Here is a 20,577-nt window from a genome sequence, read left to right as displayed (position 1 = left end):
TGCAAAGAACATGTGAGGGTGAGGCTGATTGAAGAAATAGGTATACTTTGTAACATACTGAATCTCCTGATGTCATTAGGACAAATGAAGAAGGGTTGAGGAAGTGGGAAAGACAGTGGATTGAGGTGGATTTTTATGTCTGTTTCATTTTGTTTTTAATTAATTTCTGTCGGAGGTCAATGCTGAAGGGTTGAGTGATAGATATGGGAGTGCTGTGAAGGTTGCAGGATTGGGGTGCATGATGCAAAATTCCCAAATTATTATATATGTATATATGAAGTGGATGAATCTCTAGGGATACTCTTGTAGCTGTACCTACAGATGGCATTGTCTTCCTCCCTTATGTGTCCTGAAGAATCCAAAAGGGCTGTTGGGTGAAGATACTCTGGGCTGTTGATCTGTGACCCTGCAAAACACAGATCTCAATTCAATTTGAATAAGAACTACTTCATTCTCTACCGGTTAAGAGTGACTGTAATATTGTCTGTAACAAGGATTCATGTTGCGCCTTGTGACATATTCTATTGTGGAGAGGTAACCTGAACTTTTGAAGTCACCCTTTAAACAACAGTCATAAGTCAGTGCATTTCCCAAGCCCAGTGTTGCTGGTCTCAGTAGGCAGAGCAGCAGGCGGAGAATCTCCTTTGAGTGTTCAGACATTATTTTACATCATTCCTAGCTGGGGCATGGTTTGCTCAGTTACATGACACATTCCAAATGCTTTACCTACTGGTCAAAATGATGTGAGGTCAGACACAGAGCTTGGTTGTAGTTACCAACTAAGGATACTATATACAGATTCCTTCTTCTCCAGAGAACCTCCTCTAGAGAAGACTAGAGGGGAAAAAGCCTTACTGACTGTTTTGTGCATGTTGAGCAGACCACTATCCAGAAGGAATGACCCATGTGGACCTGGGAGGGTGCTCTCTCCCTCAGATGAGAAGTGAAGGGAATTGAGTCTTCCAAACTGATGTCAGTTTCTTGGGGGAAAATGCCTGTTTTAGTTTTGGAGAAAAACTCTTCTAGGAAAAAATTTCTAAAGAAAACACACCAGAGTAAAACTGTTTCTTCTTTGAAAGTGATGGCCTGTAGGGGGCTCTCTTCCTCTCTAAATGTTTGCCAGCATGGCAGATTATTTCCTCTGTCCCTGCCCCTCTCCCTCCTCCTCCTGCCCCTCCCCTTCTCTCTCCCACTGCCTGTTACTAGCTCCACCCTACCTTTCCACCTACCCCTCTCTGTTTTTGGCCATAGTTAGCTATGCTTCTTTAGAAGAACACTCTGATTTAAATAAAACAAAAACCAAAAAGAGGAAACTCTCTCACAAAACTTGAATTGCTTCATATGCTATTTCAGCTGGTGGTTATGCATTTCCATAAATATAATGATCAGAAAGCAAGATGTAATAGATATCAGTTGTAGAATGGCAGAGCTGGTTGATGAGGACAGAATGAGGAGCAAACACTGTGTCTTCCCATATCAGGGAGGAGGAAACCAGGGATATGAGGCTAAAATATGGGGTCTGGGAAAGCAGGGAGGGACTGTGAGTATATCAGAAAGAAAGCTGTGTGCACATATATGTACATTATTATATATAGCATGTGCTGTTATTAAATAGTGCATCATATATAATATATATGTTTATACATACTTTCCCTTCAGTGGTTTGCTAGGACACTGTTCCATATATAAAGTATTTGTAAACCATCAATTCCTTACTGATTTCAGTGGCTAATACTCAGTTCTAAGGGGACTAATTGTAGTGAGGTTCAGGTTATTTTCAAAGACAGCGAAGGCTTTCAGTACTTCAACTGTCTATACTTTTCCAGTCACTCTTCCTCTCTTTTCTTTTTTTCTTTTTTTTTTTTTTTTTTTTAAACTTGGAAACATTTCCATATAATGTTTGACACAGAAATCATCAAATAGAAGTATACAATGTTAACAGGAGGCAGTACATTTATAATTTATAACCCCAAATGTATTTATAAATTAGAAATGGAAAGATCTACAAATGAAATTATGAAGGTTCACCAAAGTCATTTAATCTGTCAGTTTCTCATTCATTTTTATGTCTTAATAATATTCTATTGTATGAATAAGCCACATTTTATTTCTCTCCAGTATTTGATAGCTATTTGAGTTGTTTTAACTTTTTTACTATTAGCAACACACTGCTGTAAACCTTCATGTACATGTTTCATAGGTGCACATTTTCAGTAGTTTGAGGATATATTCCTAAGGGTAGAATTGTTGAGTAACAGAGTAACAATGTTTTGCATTTTGACCAACCACCAAACTGTTTTGCCAAAGTGGCACACCATTTTACAATCTCACCAAATCCTTGTTTTTAAGGCTCTGGTTTTTGTACAAAAGCATTCAATCATTCTGTCAGACCAAACCAGGAAAAGTAAGCTATAGTTCAGAACTGTTCTATTCCATTTACTATGCAAAGCCATTCTTGGCGTTTGCAACTCTCAGCCCTTTTGAGTATTCTTGCAGTGTTCACCTTTTCCTCCACCACTTTTTTTTTCTTCTTTTTTTTTCTGGTTTATTTCTATCTATTACAAATGTATAAAAAATCCTCCATCAACACTGCTGATAGAAGCAGAACCTTGAGAAATATACCTTTGGTTTGCCTCAGAAAAGGAACACATATTGCACTGTCAAGTTTATAAAATTGGCGCAAAACATTGTGGTAATGTTACAATACCAGTTTTAAGAGTTCAGTGACTAATGGGGAGCCTATGGGATACATGCAGAACTGTGAAAGCGATCTCACTTAGCCAGCTGTACACGTAGACTGTAAATCTACATTCAGATCAATTCTGAACTAAAACTATCATCTCAGTTTATCTGTTGAGGTCATCCAGGAAACCCTAGAATATACCTTGATTTTTGCAAAAAACAAAATAGGGGGAGGGGTTTCTTCAGCATTTCAGTCCACGAGTAACAGTATCCTAACAGGCAAAGTGTTTTCTCACTGTCAACATAGAATGAACTGCTGCTGGAGGTCAACTTGGGCTTTAATTTGCATTAGCACTTACATGCATAGTAGTCCAAGTTGTTGATCTCATGACTTTAAAAAGTAACTCTAAAAAAGTAAAATGGTCCTTCTTGGAAGACTGAAAAAAGACATCCAGCCACAGTTGTAGAGAGTCTCATCAAAACAATATACCCTTTTATGGATTACGCCTCAATTAAAAAAAATAGCCCCAAATAAGAAGCAGCTCTGAAAAAGAAAATATAACTTAAGATATTTGAAAAAAACAAGGTGAATACAGGTTCAAAAATAATTAAGATACATTTTCTTAAGACTACCTAGAATTAGGCTTTAAAGAATTCTACCATTTCAAGTTTACCACTAGCTACTAGATACCCATTTACAAACAAGATGTTCACTTTTTTTGTTCCTTTATCGAAAGAAAAATCTACCTTCAGACTATGAGGGTGGTGATGGGGAGGGACTAGAAAACAAAATTCAAACAATCCCATGCAAATATCACATTTTTCAAATGGAAGAACTCCAAACTGCACTAGAAGTTCCAATCACTAAGACACTTTCCATTGAAATGATTTAAGTACAACTACATGGCACCAAGGTTTAGGCCTAACATAGGCCTGACAGCCAAGTCCCTGTTCTCTGGAAGAAAAGCCTCAAAAGTCCCACTCAATTCCACATAACAATACTTCAAAGATCAATTAGGTTTTCCTTTCCTTAATATTTTTGTTTTCGACTTCTAATCTTAAAGACTAGATTAAAACTTAGCTCATTTCCCAGAAGGCATTGCTTCCCTTTGCTCCATGAAAGAGTCCACCAAGACCTCTTCCTCAAAACCATCTAGCCCCCAGCCTCCAGCCTGTGCTTGTGATGCGTCTTTCTCAACATCAGCTTGATCTGCACTGACAATGATTGTCGAAGCCTAGAATTCAACATTTACAAATTGTCATTCACACACACAAAACACACTATTATCACACAACTTGTGTCTTGAGAGAATCTTCTGCTTTTTAAATCTTTGGCCTCCCAGTCAATCCCAAGTTCAACCAACTTTAACTAAAACTTCACTCAGAATTTCACCAAGCTTTTCACCCACACATTAATGCTTGTCGTATCTTTCATCAACTGTCAAAATCTGAAGCCTGCTCAGAGATCTCCAGGTATAGGTGAGTTGAGACTATTGATATTGATGGATATTAATGACCAGTGATTGTTAATTCCTGTTATTTTTTGTGGTTGTGTTGTGTTGTCTTTCTTTGGTGTATGTTGGTGTGGGATTATCTATTGCTTGATTTTTCATGGATGTGTTGAGCTTCTTTGGGTTGAATTTTCCCTTCTAGTGCTTTCTGTAGGGCTGGGTTTGTAGAGAGGTATTGATTAAATTTGGTTTTATCCTGGAATATTTTGTTTATTCCACCTATGGTGATTAAGAGTTTTGCTGGGTATAATAGTCTAGGTTGGCATCCGTGGTCTCTTAGTGTCTGCATGAGATTTGTCCATGATCTTCTAGCTTTCATAGTCTCTATTGAGTAGTCTGGTGTTATTCTGATGGGTTTACCTTTATATGTTACTTGGTCTTTTTCCTTTGCGGCTCTTAATATTTTTTCTTTGTTCTGTGTGTTTAGTGTTTTGATTATTATGTGGCGAGGGGACTTTTTTTTGGATCCAGCCTATTCGGTGTTCTATAAGCTTCTTGTATCTTCATAGGTATTTCTTTCTTTAGGTTAGGAAAGTTTTCTTCTATGATTGTGTTGAATATATTTTCTGTGCCTTTGAGTTGGCATTCTTCTCCTTCTTCTATCCCTATTATTCTTAGGTTTGGTCTTTTCATGGTGTCCCAAATTTCCTGGACGTTTTGTGTTATGACTTTTTTGTCTTTAGTATTTTCTTTGACTGACAAATTTATTTTCTCTATCATGTCTTCAGTGTCAGAGATTCTCTTTTCCATCTCTTGCAATCGGTTGGTTATGCTTGTTTCTGTAGTTCCTGTTCGTTTAGTCAGGATTTCTATTTCCAGCATTCCCTCAGCATGTGTTTTCTTTATTGTCTCAAATTCATTTTTCAGGGCTTGGAATGTTTCTTTCATCTGTTTAATTGCTTTTTCTTGGCTTGATTTGATTTCTTCCCATTTTTTGTTCGTTTTTTCTTCCATTTCTTTAAAGGAGTTTTTTATTTCCTCTTTAAGAGAGTTTTTCATTTCCTCTTTAAGGGAAGTTTTTATTTCCTCTTTAAGAGAGTTTTTCATTTCCTCTTTAAGGAAAGTTTTTATTTCCTCTTTAAGAGAGTTTTTCATTTCCTCTTTAAGGAAAGTTTTTATTTCCTCATTGAGGGAATGTTTTATTTCTTCTTTAAGGGCCTCTATCATCTTCTTAAAGTCATTTTTAGGGTTGATTTCTTCTGTTTCTTCTGTCATGGTATGTTTAGGTCTTGCAGGTGTAGAATCACTAGGTTCTGATGTTGCCATATAGGTCTTTATGTTGTTGCCTGTATTTTTGCACTGGCGTCTACTCATCTTTTCCTCTGTGCGGTGCAGGTGGTGTCTGTGTCTGAGAGTGCCTCTCTTGTTCTAAATTTTAGTCTTGGTTTAGTAGGGGTTCTTGGTTAAATTGGTGCTATTGGGCTGTTTCTTCAGGGACAGCTGATTTCAGTCGGTGAAGTATATACTTATGATTCTGGTGATCTGGTTTAGTGGCTGGGTAGCGCCTTCTTCTGCGTTCCCAGATCACGTTTTGTTCATTTGTCAACTCCTCAGCTGATCTTGTTTCTTCAGACTTCAAACTGTAGGCATCTGAATCCTCTCCCAGATGGGTTTCAGCTGAGCGGGGTAGTCTCACCAACACCTCCAAGTTGTTGGGTTTCACAGGATCAGCAGTTGGGCCCTGGGTTGTCCCCAGACGGAGTGTCCAGACTCGCCCTGGTTCCGACCCACGGAGATAGCCTCTTCCCCAGATGTTGGGGCTAGGGGCGTCCCCGTTCCAAGCTGCGTCCGCCCCTCTCTGTCCCCGGGCCTGTCCACCCCTGTGGCCTGCCGCCACAGGCCCACCTGCCTCTGCCAGTCTCCACCGCTGGGCCTGTATGTCCCTGTCAGCTGCCGCTGGCTCCGTCCCCCTATGTGGGCCACCAACGGGCCTGTATGTCTCTGCCAGCTGCCGCCGCGGGCCTACCTACCTCTGCTTGTCACTGCTGCCGGGCCCATCCACCTCTGCGGGCCGCCACTGGGCCTGTATGTCTCCGCCGGTCGCCGCTGTGCCTGTATGTCCCTGTCGGCCGCTGCCACTGGGCCGTCCACCTCCGAAGGTCGCCGACCTGCGTCCACCTGTCTCCCCCGCGCGGCCCGTCTATTTCTGTGGGCCGCCGCCGCCGGGCCTGAATGTCTCTGTCGGCCGCCGGCGCCGGGCTGTTGACCTCCGTCTACTTATCTCTGCCACAGGGCCTGTCCACCTCTGTGGGCCGCCACTGGGCCTGAATGTCTCCGTCAGCTCCCACCGGGTCTAAATGTCCCTGTCGGCTGTTGCCCCCGGGCCCATCCACCTCCGCGGGCCGCTGCCACAGGCCTACCTGCGTCTGCTTGTCTCCGCCATCTTGGATCGACTCCTCCTCCGCTTTCCTCCCTCTCTTTTCTTTAAGTGTTGGTTTGACGATAGATGTCTCCATACACACTGTATTTCTCTTTTCTTCTTTCCTCAGAAGAAAAACCTGATGTTGGCATGGCAATGAACCAAAAATTATGATGTCATTGGAAAATCAAAGCTGTAGAAAGAAACCGGTGTGTCATCCAAATGAGACAGGAGCAGCAATAACATTACCTACTAAGATTCAGTGGAAAAGATCTATGTTGATTAAATACAATGATGCTATGAAAGTGACTCTATATCCTAGGGATCTTCAGGTTCAATGCAATCTGTCTTAGTTAAGGTTTCTATTGCTGTGAAGAGACACCATGACCACAGCAACTCTTTTTTTTCCCTTTATTTTATTTTATAATACCATCAGTTCTACATAACAGCCACAGATTCCTTTATTCTCCCCCTTCCTGCCCCCTCCCTTTCCTCCCCGCCAACCCCAAATTCCCACCTCCTCCAGGGCAAAGCCTCCCCTGAGGACTGAAAGCGACCTGGTAGACTCAGTCCAGGCAGGTCCAGTCCCCTCCTCCCAGATTGAGCCAAGCATCCCTGCATAAGTCCCAGGTTTCAAACAGCTATCTCATGCAATGAGCCCAGGACCTGTTACCACTGCCTAGATGACTCCCAAAGAGATCAAGTCAATCAACTGTCTCACCTATTCAGAGGGGCTGATCTACTTGGGGCCCCTGACCTACTCTGGTGATGGGATGGCCAACACCCTAATACTTGTACCGGAAACCCCTCCAAGGACTGAGGAATCTGGATGCAGACATCCATGGCTAGGCCCCGGGTGGAGTGCTGGGAGTCTAATTAGCAAGAAAGAGGAGGGTTTATATGAGCGAGAATTGTTGAAACCAAGGTTGGATAAAGCACAGGGACAAATAGCCAAATGAATGGAAACACATGAATTATGGACCACAGCAACTCTTATAAAGGAAAACAATGAATTGGGGCTGGCTTACAGCTTCAGTTCCCACAATCATCTTCATGGTAGGAAACATGGCAGGATGCAGGCAGACATGGTACTGGAGAAGGACCTGAGAATTCTACACCTTGATCCACAGGCAGCAGAAGGAGACTGCAAAACAAGGCCTAGCTTGAGCATATAAGACCTCTAAGTCCACTCCACAGTGACACTCTTCCTACAACACAGCCACACCTACTCCAACAAGGCTGCACCTCCTATCGTGCCGATCCCCATAGGCCAAGCATTCAAACACATAAGTCAATGGAGGACATTCCTTTTAAATCCTCTACACATAACAAAATTTTCTTAATTACATTTTTATTTATTTATAAGATTTGTTTATTACATATACAGTGTTCTGCCTGCATGTATCCCTGCAGGCTGGGAGAGGGCACCAGATCTCATTACAGATGTTTGTGAACAACCATGTGGATGGTGGGATATGAACTCAGGACCACGGGAAAACAAGCAGTGTTTCTAACCTCTGAGCCATCTTTCCAGCCACACAATACAAAATTTATGTTATGCTTCTCCCAGAAGCATCACTTTTAGAATACATACATACTGGAGGGTGGTAGGGCACGCCTTTAATTCAAGCACTCAGGAAACAGAGGCAGGTAGATCTCTGTGAGTTTGAGGCCAGCCTGGTGTACATAGCAAGATCCAGGACAGGCAACAAATCTACAATGAGAAACCCTGTCTCGAAAAAAATCATAAACAAACAAATAAAAAAAGAGCACATATGGAACAATGAAGATACAAAAGAATAAAAGATGTGTTGTGGTGTCACAATACCTGAATTCACATGACAACTACATGTCTACGAGAGAGTTACTGTAGGATTACTACCCCTTACCACAGAAACCTCTCACCGTCCATGGCAATAAACACAGAGACCCACAACTGATCCATGAACACAAAATTAAGGGCTGAATTCCTGCTCGAAGTATCATTGTAGAAGAGGGAGCAGAAGAATTGTAAGACCCAGAGGCAGTGGATGATGAGCACAGCAAAGCAGTGTTCTCGGACACAACAGGACAGTTGCACTAATGAATCGAGATGGCTATGACTAAATGAACAAGACCAGGCCAGACAAAGTCCCAGCTTGGAAAAGGGAGGAAAGTTTCTTCTAGCTGAGGAACTGTGGCAGTTGATAGCTTCTGAGAGAGAGATTCAGTTGTCCTCAGTGTTTGGGCCCCTCAGAGAGGCTACCTAGGCTCCAGGCCATGGCCGTGTATCCATGAACAACTGGAAGCTCCAAGAGAAGAAGGGTGAGAAGGAGGAGGAGGAAGAGGAGTAGGAGGACAAGAAATACCCATAAAAATTGAGAGAGAATCGTGGTGTTGCAAAGGATTAATTTTAGAGGCGTTTCACTTCCCTGGTGGGATTTATTTCAGGGATGGTTCGTGAGGATGTTATGAATGGGGTTCATTTCCTTATTTCTTCTTGGTATGTTTGTCTGTGGTATTCAGGCAGGCTAATCACTTTTCTGTGATCTGTTTCTATCATTGTACATGATCTCACTCATATCTAGAACCCAAAACTGTTAAACTCATAGAAGTTGAGAGTAGATGAAAGGTTCCGGATATCATGGAGGTCAGAAGGAGGATTCCTCTGGGAAACATGTGTCAAAGAAGACTAAGTCACAATGTGACAGGAGCTAGATTCACTGGCCTCCTATCAAGCAGTATACTGGCTTTACATACCAAGAATACGATATACTGGGAGAAGTAGAGGGACAGATTTAGTTTTGTCTAAACACTATGCAGTGAACACTTGTATCCAGTACAGTTTTCAATACTCTGCCCTTTTGTAAAATTTTTATGGTTTGGAGTATCAACTAAAAATATTGAAATATATTGAAAAGATACCAAATTAATAAATCAAAAGTGTTGTATACAGCAAAATTGAATGGGATTCAAAATAATTTTATTGCATGTGATAGTTTGTTACATTAAAGAAAATACAAAACTATGAGATTTAATTTAAATAACTTAAATTACATAAATAGTAAAATAAATACACACATAATACACAGAGATACCCAAATGGATGCAGACACGAATGCCCTTACATATAGATAAAAATCATGCTGTTTTGTTGAAACATCTAGGTAGGTTGATTGAATTCATGTTAAAATAAATGAGTCTTTAAAGGATAATTTATGCAGTGTTGTAGCCCAGGAGAGTTCTCACCACTTGGGGACTTACTTCTTCTCCTCAGTCAATCCTGCCAGCAGGTTGGCTGAGGAAGACAGGGCTCTCCAGACTTCTGCTCTGACCACCTCCCAGGCACAGGGGCTGTGTTTCTTCTCCTTCAGGTAGACAGTGATCCTATAGAAGTAGTTTCTCACAGCCAAAGGGGAGTCTTCCTGGCTCAAGGAAGGTTCCTGAACCTCCACCTGCTCCATCACACAGTCTTGCAGGTCATTGAGCAGCTGGTAGAGCTCATCGCAGAGGGTGTTTAGGAGGGTTGTCTCCCAAGCAGCAGATGATTCATTGGAGGTGAAGAGGATCAGGACCTGTTGGATCATCTCACCCAGGACCTGGATGGCTTGAACCTTTTGGATCTGCTGGGCATCCACCTTCTCCAGAGGGAATGCAAAGTCCATTCTGTCCTTCAGGCAGGAGAGAGGGGAGAGTCTCCTCATTTGTGCCAGGAGTGTGAAGGCTCTCTTGTTCCTGAGGTGATGAGTCTGAGGCAGGTCACATCCCAGACAGCAGCTTGACCAGTAGTGCATCACCACCAGGATCATCAGGAAAACACAGGGCCTGGCCATTGCGAATGTTGCAGATGCTGCTGGTCTTCTGGGCTCTGTGGTCATGAACCTTGCTCTTTAGAGTCTCTGAAGACAATGCTGTGTGCATCTGTCTTATATAGGGGAAAACACCACTTTCCATTTTCTGAATGCCCTCCCCTTATTTCCCAATTGTCTTTTCACTTTCTTTAACTTATTCTCTGATTGCTTTTGGGAATTTTTTTAAGCCATTTTCGTTTTCATCTTTTCTTCCTCTTTCACTGATGCCTTCAGAAAGCTGTTTTACAGTTTTTTTCTAAATAGAATTATCATTAACTATTACTCCACAGTAGACATCCTTTTTGAAATGTACACATCTATTGTAAAGTCAAAATATTTGTCTAAAAATTGTATTTGAAAGTTATTGTAATTCATTTTATATTTTTATTTCTATCATTTAAATCAATATTTGACATAATGTATGGTATGATGCAAAATGTGTTCCTAAGTTAAAGTATTGATGCAATGGTATACTTTAAAGTTTTCCAATGTTTATAGACTAAAACTTATTTTCTTCAAATTGCATTCATTAATTCTACTATTAATTTATATAAAATGTTAATTGAATTAACAGTGTATCTTAGTTATTCATCCAATGATTGTCATGCCATCATCAGGTCTCAGTGAGTAAAGGCTTGCTCTTCACGCTTGATGAGCTGTATTTGATTCCTGGAACCCATTGCTGAAATAAAGAATCTGACTCTTATAAGGTGGGCTCTAATCACTTCATTCACAATTTGACAACCTTGTGCCTGCAAACACACACTCAGTGTATGCAGGTACACACAGAGCCCCCCAAATGACAACCATGACACAAATACACACTAACACAGAAACACACACTCACACCCATACCATCAAACACAGATACATACTCACAGACAGAGGAGAGCATTGATACACCATCACACAATTATGCACATATATACACCAACACACAAATATCCACGCATATACATACTCACAGATGGACAAACACATGCACACATATACACATATTCCCACAATATGCACACATAAACAGACTCACACACACATGCCCACAGACACACACATACACATATTCTCACACTTAATACAGATTTTCAACACATATACATACACAGCTATACATGAAAACAGACAAGCACACACCAATGTACACATCCCAACCCATACAAGTATAAACACTCACACACATGCACAAATTTCCACATACACACACACATTTATACAAGCACACATATGCACAATCACACTTTACACCCATATATACAACATACACAACCTAACACAGAATCACACATGCATATCCTTAAACACACATTATTATACATACTTTCTCACATATATACACAAACACAATACATACACACAGACACACATGCACACACACTCAAACAGATACACATGTATAGTCACACACAAATACTTGCATAGACACACACTCACATACACAAGAGTGAGAAGCTATTAAAAATGTCAAAGGTTAATTTTCACTTATTTTGTCTCACAAGTTTGAACGTTAACTACATGGATATTTGGGTCCACTGCATAGTAGGAAGACAATGGGACTCACAAGTCACTCACTTCATGGTGGCCAAGACGCAGACAGGGACGAAGTGTGTCCTTAGATGGAGCCCCCAACCTTCCTCCAACAAAGCCTCACTACCTAGTAGCCCACTCATCTCCAACAATAGGCAGGCTTTCACTGATACAGTTTGTTCCTTGAGGATGATGAAGGCTCATGTTCCCTGTGAACACTGCTCCCATGAGTACCAGCCTCCAGCACAGGAAACCTTGAGAGACACTCCATATCCAAACCACACATAGGTAAAGTGTCTGAACACTCGATTTCAAAGGCTTAGGATCTCAAATACCGTGCCATGAGTACTATTACAATCATACCAAATTTATAATCATTTTAATCAGCATGTGATGTTTATCCTCATGCACAGGACACTGTAGCATTGTTGAGTCCCTATAAACAATGTTTGTGTCAAATCATAAGAGAAGCAGTTCTAGCTCCTCAATGTCTCCTACAGCAGCTAGGGATCTGCAGGGTCATTTCTGTGTGTGTGGAACATCAAATCCTTTGTCTTCATTCTGTAAATAATAAGTTTATTAATTTAAATAACCACAAAATATAATGTTATATTTGTTTTATGTTATGTAAATAGCCCTTCTGTGTGGAGAACATTAGAGTCACTATTCCCCTCACCTCCAAACTGCATCTACCTACAATATTTGCTTCTCTACTGTTGATAATTTCTTTGGAAACATGTCCCCTCATCTCTGTGTCTACTGACCCTGGGGATGCTTTCCCTGGTTGTGCAGAACCTTCCTAGTGCCCTTTCCTCCCCCTCAGTCCTTGGCATTCTGATGTCTGTCTTGGAATCCTTATCCAGGAAGTCTGTCATTCTGTCATTCCTGTGGATGCACATGGATAACAGCACTAACGTGAATTTCAAACGTTTAAGAAGGTGAAAGAAATGTAGGAATCTGTTAAGCATGTTCATACGGATGGTCTACTGACAGCAGAGTTCTTTAGCATGTGCCTCTGTCTGAAAGTTCATCAGTCCTCTAGATGTAACCAACGGTCTTATTAAATAAGAAACACAGAACCAATGTAAAGAAGAAAGCCAAGATTTCAGAGCTAAGAGCCTTACCTACCTACCTACTGCAGGTATCCAAGAGACCTCTCCGAAAAAGACAGCTACTTCCTGTGTGTTTGTCTTTATATAGTCTTTCTGTTCTGCCTTCTTATTGGTTGTAAATCCAAACACATGCCTGCCTCATCACTGCCTGATTGTACAGCCTTCCAGGTCTTCTATGGTATTAAGATGAAAGGCGTGTGTCTTCAATGCTGGCTGTATCCTTATTTTTTTCCTTTTTATTTTATTTTACAATACCATTCAGTTCTACATATCAGCCACTGATTCCCTTTTTCTCCCCTCTCCTGTTCCCCTCCCCTTCCCCCCAGCCCACCCCTCATCCTTGACCACACAGAGATTTACCTAGCTCTTCTACCAAGGGCTGGGATTAAAGACATGTGCCACGAACGCACAGCCTCTGCTATGGCTTGCTATTAGCTCTGACCCCCAAGCAACTTTACTCATTAACATGCAAATAAAATCACATTTCAGTACAAATAAAATACCACCATAGTCCTCCATTTCAAGAACACAATTTTGTGTCTATGCACAAAAACATGCACACATACGTATGTGCAAAAGCACACACACTGAGTTTTTTAATTCGTTAAATATGTAGGTATTTATCTTCGAGGGATAAGTTTTACAACATAGTTTTCTTGCCTACTTTAAGTGGAAAGAGATATTCCATGGACCCTTGTTCTTCCATAACTGGGTAGTTATTGGTCAGAGCCTTCATAGCACATTCTCTTCGGAATGGAGAACCAGATGGTGCTTTTCCTCTTTATTTCCACAGGTGACTCATTACGAAGGGGTTCTCTGACATTTCTCGTCTTAGGAATAAATTGTCCCTCTCAAGAACTACATGGCTGTGCTTTTTCTGATCCCTCCAAGTCAGGATCAGTGTTGACCCCTCCCTTTCTGCTCACCTCCTGTGCACTGAGGTCTACAGTTTTCTTCAACCTGTGACAATCACCCAGACCTGCAGGGCTGGTTCCTCCTTGGTGTGTACGTGTGTGTGGAGTCTGACCCCAGGATGGTGTTACTTCTAATACCATGGGACTTACTCCGTAGCTCTCATGTTCATTACCACTCTCTGCTGCACAGTGAAATCTCATCCTCAGCCCTCCCTCTTGTACTTACTCCATGACAGAGGGCTTGAAGGAGGACTTCAGAAGTCATACTGGAAGTCATGGCCTCTGGGTTTACATTTCATGAATCCTAGAAGATTACTGCTTTCATCTCTAGCTGTTCATGTGAAATATATTTGTTTTCAGTTAAACCCACAGAATTGAGAGTAGAACAGTAGAAATAGGTCGGGGAAGTCAGGAGCAAGAATGGCTGAGTAATATTTGGTCAAAGAAGACTAAGTCACCATTTGACAGGAGCAAGACATTCTTACTACTGCACAGCATGCTGGTTATATAAATACAGAAAAGTACTCTATACTAGAGAAATGTCATGGTTTCTTTTTCATCAATAAATGAGAAGTGTGAGATGGGTATATCAAATCATCCAAATGTGTTGGAGAGCAAAATAGCTTGACCACACAGCTGCCATGACAGACTTTGAGGTCCAGAGACAGCTTCTGGCAGGAAACACCTGGACACAGATAAAGCAATAAGCTAACCCCACCTAATGGGGTCTGTATCTAAGGGGAAATAGCTAACATTTCAAACATTCCCTATATCCCTAGACAAATGTCAGTCACTCAGGGTCCTGAACCATGGAAATGCCCTCACTCCAACCTTTGCTATGATTAAAAAAAAAAAAAATACCCACCCTGCCTGGGCTCTGGGCTCTCTGCTCTCACTGACTGCTGTTTGGACACAGAGTCTAAGCTCGAGCTTGAAAATAAAGGCTCTTCACTTTTACATAAGTGGTTTGGTCTCTTACATAAGTGATTTGGTCTCTGGTGGTCTTTAGGGGTTCATCTCCATCTTGGCATAACATCTGGGTGCTTGCCAGGATCCCTCAAGCCAGCTGAGAACACTGCCCATAGAGCCTGACGCTGGCCAACAAGTTTTCTGTGATTCTGTGATTGTGTTTGTGTTTTCTTGCTTATTTTCATTTGAATATCCTTTTGTAAGGAAGTACCTGCAGAAGGTTCTTTGGATGAGTTTGAATTCCTTTGGTTGATTTGTATCTGATTTTGATTTGTATAGACCGGGAAGGCATGAGGCCAGCATCTTCCCTTTGGTTTTGTCTCCAGGTGCCAGGAGAGCTGTTTTGTTATGTTGTGTGTTGTAATTTTGTTCTTTTCCTGACTAACAATAACTGTAGACTCGTATTTTAGAGTTTTTGAGTTGATCAGATGACACTGTATCCCTGGGAAAATTGTTTGCCTTTTTGTTGGAATGTCCTGCCTATATAAATGTGTGTATGTGTGAGAAATGTGGCCACAAGTGTGCATGTTTTATGCCTGGTTTATGTATGTGTTTTGACTCCAGATAAAAACTGTACATGGACAGCCTTTGGGACCGGATGACCAGCACAAGGGACAGAGGGTCCCTTTGGTTGAACTGGGACAGTCTGAGAGTACTTCTGTCCCATTGCTTTTTTGCTCTCTGACCCAGAGCACATGCAGCAGCAGGTGGGGAGAGCACTGTTGTGAAACATGTCTGGCAGTGGCAGTCAGGTGGCCCAGGGGCTGCCATGGGAACTGGAGGTGCCACCTAGCTGCTGGGAGCTAGGGCAGGCCATGAGCACCAAGGGGCCAGACATGGCAGGTTTGAGGCCAGGTCCCCTTGCAGGGAGCCTCTGGTGGAATCTTTGCAACATGGCATGTAGAAGGCAGGAGCTGCCTGGGGCCTCACATAGCTCTGAGCATGCCTGACCCAGTGCATTGTGGGGCTCCAGGCTGATGGAGAACAGTCCCTGTTGGGGCCACAGGGGCCTTCCTCCTGAGGGGACAGGTAAGGATATGAAGTCCCATCCAGTCTGCCACTCTTGTGCACTTGATCATCTGGGATTTACAACAGTTTTGTCCCCATGCTACACACTATCCCATCTCATCCAGTGCTGATTGGTAGTGCTCTCAAGACCTGCCATGGGGCTGCCCACCGAAACTGGAACCCATGGTGGCAGTGAATAACTGATTCATAGAAGATGTTTTCTTACTCCACATGCTTACTGTGGCATGATCTAGCCTGCACACTAGTAGTCACACACACTTATGTGCACACACATGTTCCTACACACACATGTTTACACATATTTGTACAGACACTGTCATAAAGGTTATCATAAATGCTTTGCTCTTAGGACCAAGTGTCGCGTGTTCTTTACACTGTTGTTTCTCTGTCCTTAGGATGAAATGGGATGCTGAACTGGTCTGTGGGTTTATTTCAGTGTTCAGTCCTGCAGATGAGCATTCAGCAGAATGAAGAACAGACAGAGCTTCTCTGTGTTATAGCCAGTGTGTCTTATACAGTTAGAGCTTCTCTGAAATTTCTCTCTCTCGTGGACCATTTTTGTCAGCCATGGGGATGTGCTTCTCAGTCAGCATCCATGTATACTATTCTCTGTCCACATTTCACATATTGAGAGTTCTTTAACCTATACAATTACCCAAACACAGAATGAAGGATCATGCTAGATTTGTATGAATTTAGAGATTGAGATCCCTGGTTGCTGCCTTTTCTCTGAGTGCCCTGTGACTTCTTCAGTGGAGTTTGATTCTACAAAAACTCCCTACTGTACGGTGGGGCACATTGTCCTCAGTCCTCTTCTTGTACCTCACTCCCTGAGAGTGATCACCATACCTTGATGACATCAGCACTCACACACAGTGTGGTGTTTGCTTGGTTTTTAGCGTCATAAGTGTTAGAAGAAGGTTGTGCTGGTTTCAGCGCATTTATTAGAAATGATTTTGTGTTCAGCAATGAACACATGGCCAGAGATCAGAGTGTCAAGAAGTCCCAGTTGTGAACAGCAGAAGACCCTGTGATCTGCAGTGATGTGTAAATGTCCCAGTTTGTCCTGAGGACAGTTGCACTGAGTAAGTATTTGAGATTTTTCCATAATCTAGTTTTGTGATCAATATTTGCTCACTGACTGCTTGCTGTGCCTGAAGTTAGGAGGTGGAAATACAGACCAGAAGACACGGTGATAGCAGTGCCTCTGATTGCCTATTAGTTACCCAGAAGTTTGGACCTACAGATATTTATGCAGTTTTACTTTAGTAGTGGATACTGCACAAATTCTGTCTTTGCTCATCAGAAAATTGAGCAGAAGAGCCTTGAGGGATTCCATCACATAGAAGTGTTTCAGTACTGCCAATGTGTATAATTTTTCATTCAAATTTTCTCTGGTGATGGAGACTCCATTGTGGATGTCATTTCTGTTTTGATTTTTCATTGCATTAAATATTTTATTTCTTTTTTCCACTTTCCTAGAGAGAAGATACTGAAGTTGTGGGTGGCATGGAACTGAAATTGTGGTGTCACTTGAAATGAAAGCAAAACAAAGGAAGTGATGTAATCCCAGTGGGGAAGCAATAGCAACAATGTTAAGAGTGTTCAACTCAAAAGTCCAAAGGCCATAAAAAAAGTTATTTCACATCAAACTGAGTGCATTTAGGAACGTGAACGGTAGAGTCAATGCAATCACACTCAAAATTTCAATTATTTTCTTCCCAGCAACACCAATCTTAAGACACTTGTGGAAACAGGAAGCTGCTAGAGAGCAGGAATGTCAAGAATAAGAGCAATGGCCGTGGTGTCAAAAGGCCTGATTTTATACATCATCCTCCACATCTCACAGAGGATAAGTGCATCTCTCAGTGCTGCTCAGAGGAGGTTCTTCTAGAAATAGATGACTGGACACAGACAATTCCAAGTGGTCAATGTACAGGGAACAGGTGTCTGAACAGAGATCAGTATGGCTTTCCTGGCTTCCATAGTGCAGTACTCTTTACACAAGAGCTGGCAGGAAGATGGGGATTCCCAGAGACACTTTCTGACTGTAGGAAACAGGGGTTTGTAGACACAATATAGTAGCTGCAGGTCCGTATTGATAGTAGCTATGACTGCATGCACAGTCTGAGTATGATAGAGATAGATAAAATCCCAGTTTCAAGCAGGGGGCATGTCAGGAAATCCCAGTCCAAGATGATGAACTATTTTCTTTTTTTTTTCTTTTTTTTTTTTTAGTAAATTTATTTTACAACATCATTCAGTTCAACATAATAGCCACAGATTCCCCTGTTCTCCCACTCTCGCCCCCCTCCATCTCCCCCCACCTCACCTCCCATTCCCACCTCCTCCAGATCAAAGTCTCCCCCAAGGACCGGGATCGACCTGGTAGACTCAATCCCGCCAGGTCCAGTCCCCCCCTCCCAGACCGAGCCAAGCGTCCCTGCATAAGTCCCAGGATTCAAACAGCCAACTCACACAACAAGCCCAGGACCCAGCACCAACACACAGCTGCCTCCCAAACAGATCAAGCCAAATGACTGTCTCACCCGTTCAGGGGGCCTGATCCAGTTGGGGGCCCCTCAGCCTTTGGTTCATAGATCCTGTGCTTCCATTCATTTGGTTATTTGTCCCTGTGCTTTATCTAACCTTGGCTTCAACAATTCTCGCTCATATAAACCCTGGCTGCAGGGAGAGGAAGATTGAGTTATCCTCAGTAATGGGGCCCCTGAGGGGTTGCCCGTGTCCACTAGATGGCGGTGTATCCATGCACCACTGGCAACAGTTAGCAAAGAGATTCCTAGTCCAGGCACTGGGCTGAGCTCCTGGAGATCAGTAGAAGAGAGGGAGGTGGGATCCTGGAAGCAAAGGGGAAGGAGAGTCAAGATCATAATAGGGAAAACCAGAGAGACAGCTTACCCGAGCTAGTGGGATCTCAGGGACACTGGACTGACTACTGGGGGACCTGCATGGGACCCGACTAGGCCCCCGGAATGAGTCTGACACTTGTGTGGCAGTGGGACCAGGACTTGTCCCAAGTGCAAGAACTGGCTTGGGAGAGCCCAAACCCTATGCTGGGACACCTTGCTCAGCCTTGATTCAGTGGGGAGCTATGCTCAACCTGGTATGCCTCACTTTGTTGACTACCCAAGGGAGGACTTATCTTCTCTGAGGAGTTGTTAGGTGATGGGGTTGATGCAGTTAAGGTGAGGATCAGAGAACGGGAGGGAAGGACACCTGGGCTTAGTATTTGAAATGACAAAAATTGAAATAAAGAAAAGATACCAAATGAAATTGAGAGGGATGAGCTGTGGTGTTTTAGAAGATATGTATTCACTTCCCTTGTTAGATTTATTTCAGGGTATGTTTTTTGAGGCTGTTATGAAGTAAATTTACCATGGATAATTCTAAGTTGAACCTGTCACAAGATAGGATTATGTGGAAAGAAGGGAACTCACCAGGGAAGATGTCTCTACAGAATCAAACTGGAGACCAGTCTCTAAATCATTAATAACTGATTACTGCTGTAGGAGTGTCCAGCCCACTATGGCTGATCCAGCCCCTGGACAGGTGGTCCCGATGAGTATTTGAAAGCAGGCTGAGCAGGCCCTGAAGCATCAAGGCATGAGACAGTGTGTTCCTCCATGACCTCTATATCAGGCTCTGCCTTCAGGTTCCTGCCCTGTTGAAGATCTTGCTAAAGCTCTCTCAGTGATGGAATGTGCTGTAATTTTAAGCTATAATAAAATATTTCTACCCCAAAATGCTTTAGATCATGATATTCTGTCTCAGCAATTGAAGCCATCACCAAGACAGGGCTGACATGAATTTTTTCTTTTCTCATGTCTCACTATTTTAATGGTACGTAGGAAGATCATCATTTGCTTTGTAATTTATTTTACTTTGGTTTTATGGTCTCCCTCATCTTTGGAATCCAATCGAGTTCATCTGATAGAAGTTGGGAGTCAAATGTTAGTTAACGGAGGCCAGAGAGGTCAGGGAGAATTGTAGTTCAGGAGGACTAAGGCACAATGGAACACAAGCAAGATGTTCTGGTTGCCTTCTCTACAGCATGCTGGCTATACATCCAGAGGAGTACTGTCTAATGGAGAGATGTATGATTTTTACCATCAGGGAAAGGAACTACAAGATGGCTGCATCAACTCACCTATTAAGTCTAAGCAGTACACATTGCTTCAGTATTATTTCCTACCACATCCAGTTGTGTTACATTTATGATGTACAGAATGAGTTTAGAAGCATCAAACAGTTTTCAAAAGATCATGTGAAAGACACATAAGATTAAGCATGTATAGTAAAAATTTTATTGAATAGAAGAAATAAATTAACAGTAAAGGTATGATAATTTAAAGGAAATATAAAATTCTATGGTATAAAAAAATAACTAAAATCATGTAGATAGACAAACAAGCAGAAGACCTAATAAATAAATAAAACAACAAACAAACAAAACATCTGAATCAATAAGCAAATGCCCTTACAGATCAACACAATATAACCCAATATTAGGATAACTATCCAGGCAAGCTTGATGTCAACGTCAAAGAGTTCTTGGAGAAGGCCAAATCTGAGCAGTGAGTTGCAGGATCCAAGTCCAGGGGAGTCCTCTCCACTTTGGCTCAGGAC

General features: G+C 42.1%; 1 protein-coding gene across 1 annotated transcript; it reads right to left on the bottom strand.

Annotated features, from left to right (window-relative positions):
* Positions 1-9,791: 9,791 nt before the first annotated feature.
* On the bottom strand, positions 9,792-10,364 carry LOC143271674 (interferon alpha-12-like). The gene has a single exon (XM_076563561.1). It carries the CDS (start codon positions 10,362-10,364, stop codon positions 9,792-9,794), a length of 573 nt encoding a protein of 190 aa, XP_076419676.1.
* Positions 10,365-20,577: the final 10,213 nt, after the last annotated feature.

The sequence above is a fragment of the Peromyscus maniculatus genome, chromosome 2, assembly GCF_049852395.1.
Source record: "Peromyscus maniculatus bairdii isolate BWxNUB_F1_BW_parent chromosome 2, HU_Pman_BW_mat_3.1, whole genome shotgun sequence".
Lineage (NCBI taxonomy): Eukaryota > Metazoa > Chordata > Mammalia > Rodentia > Cricetidae > Peromyscus > Peromyscus maniculatus.
The sequence above is the reverse complement of the archived record's forward strand: the minus strand, read 5'-3'. Positions and strand labels throughout refer to the sequence as shown.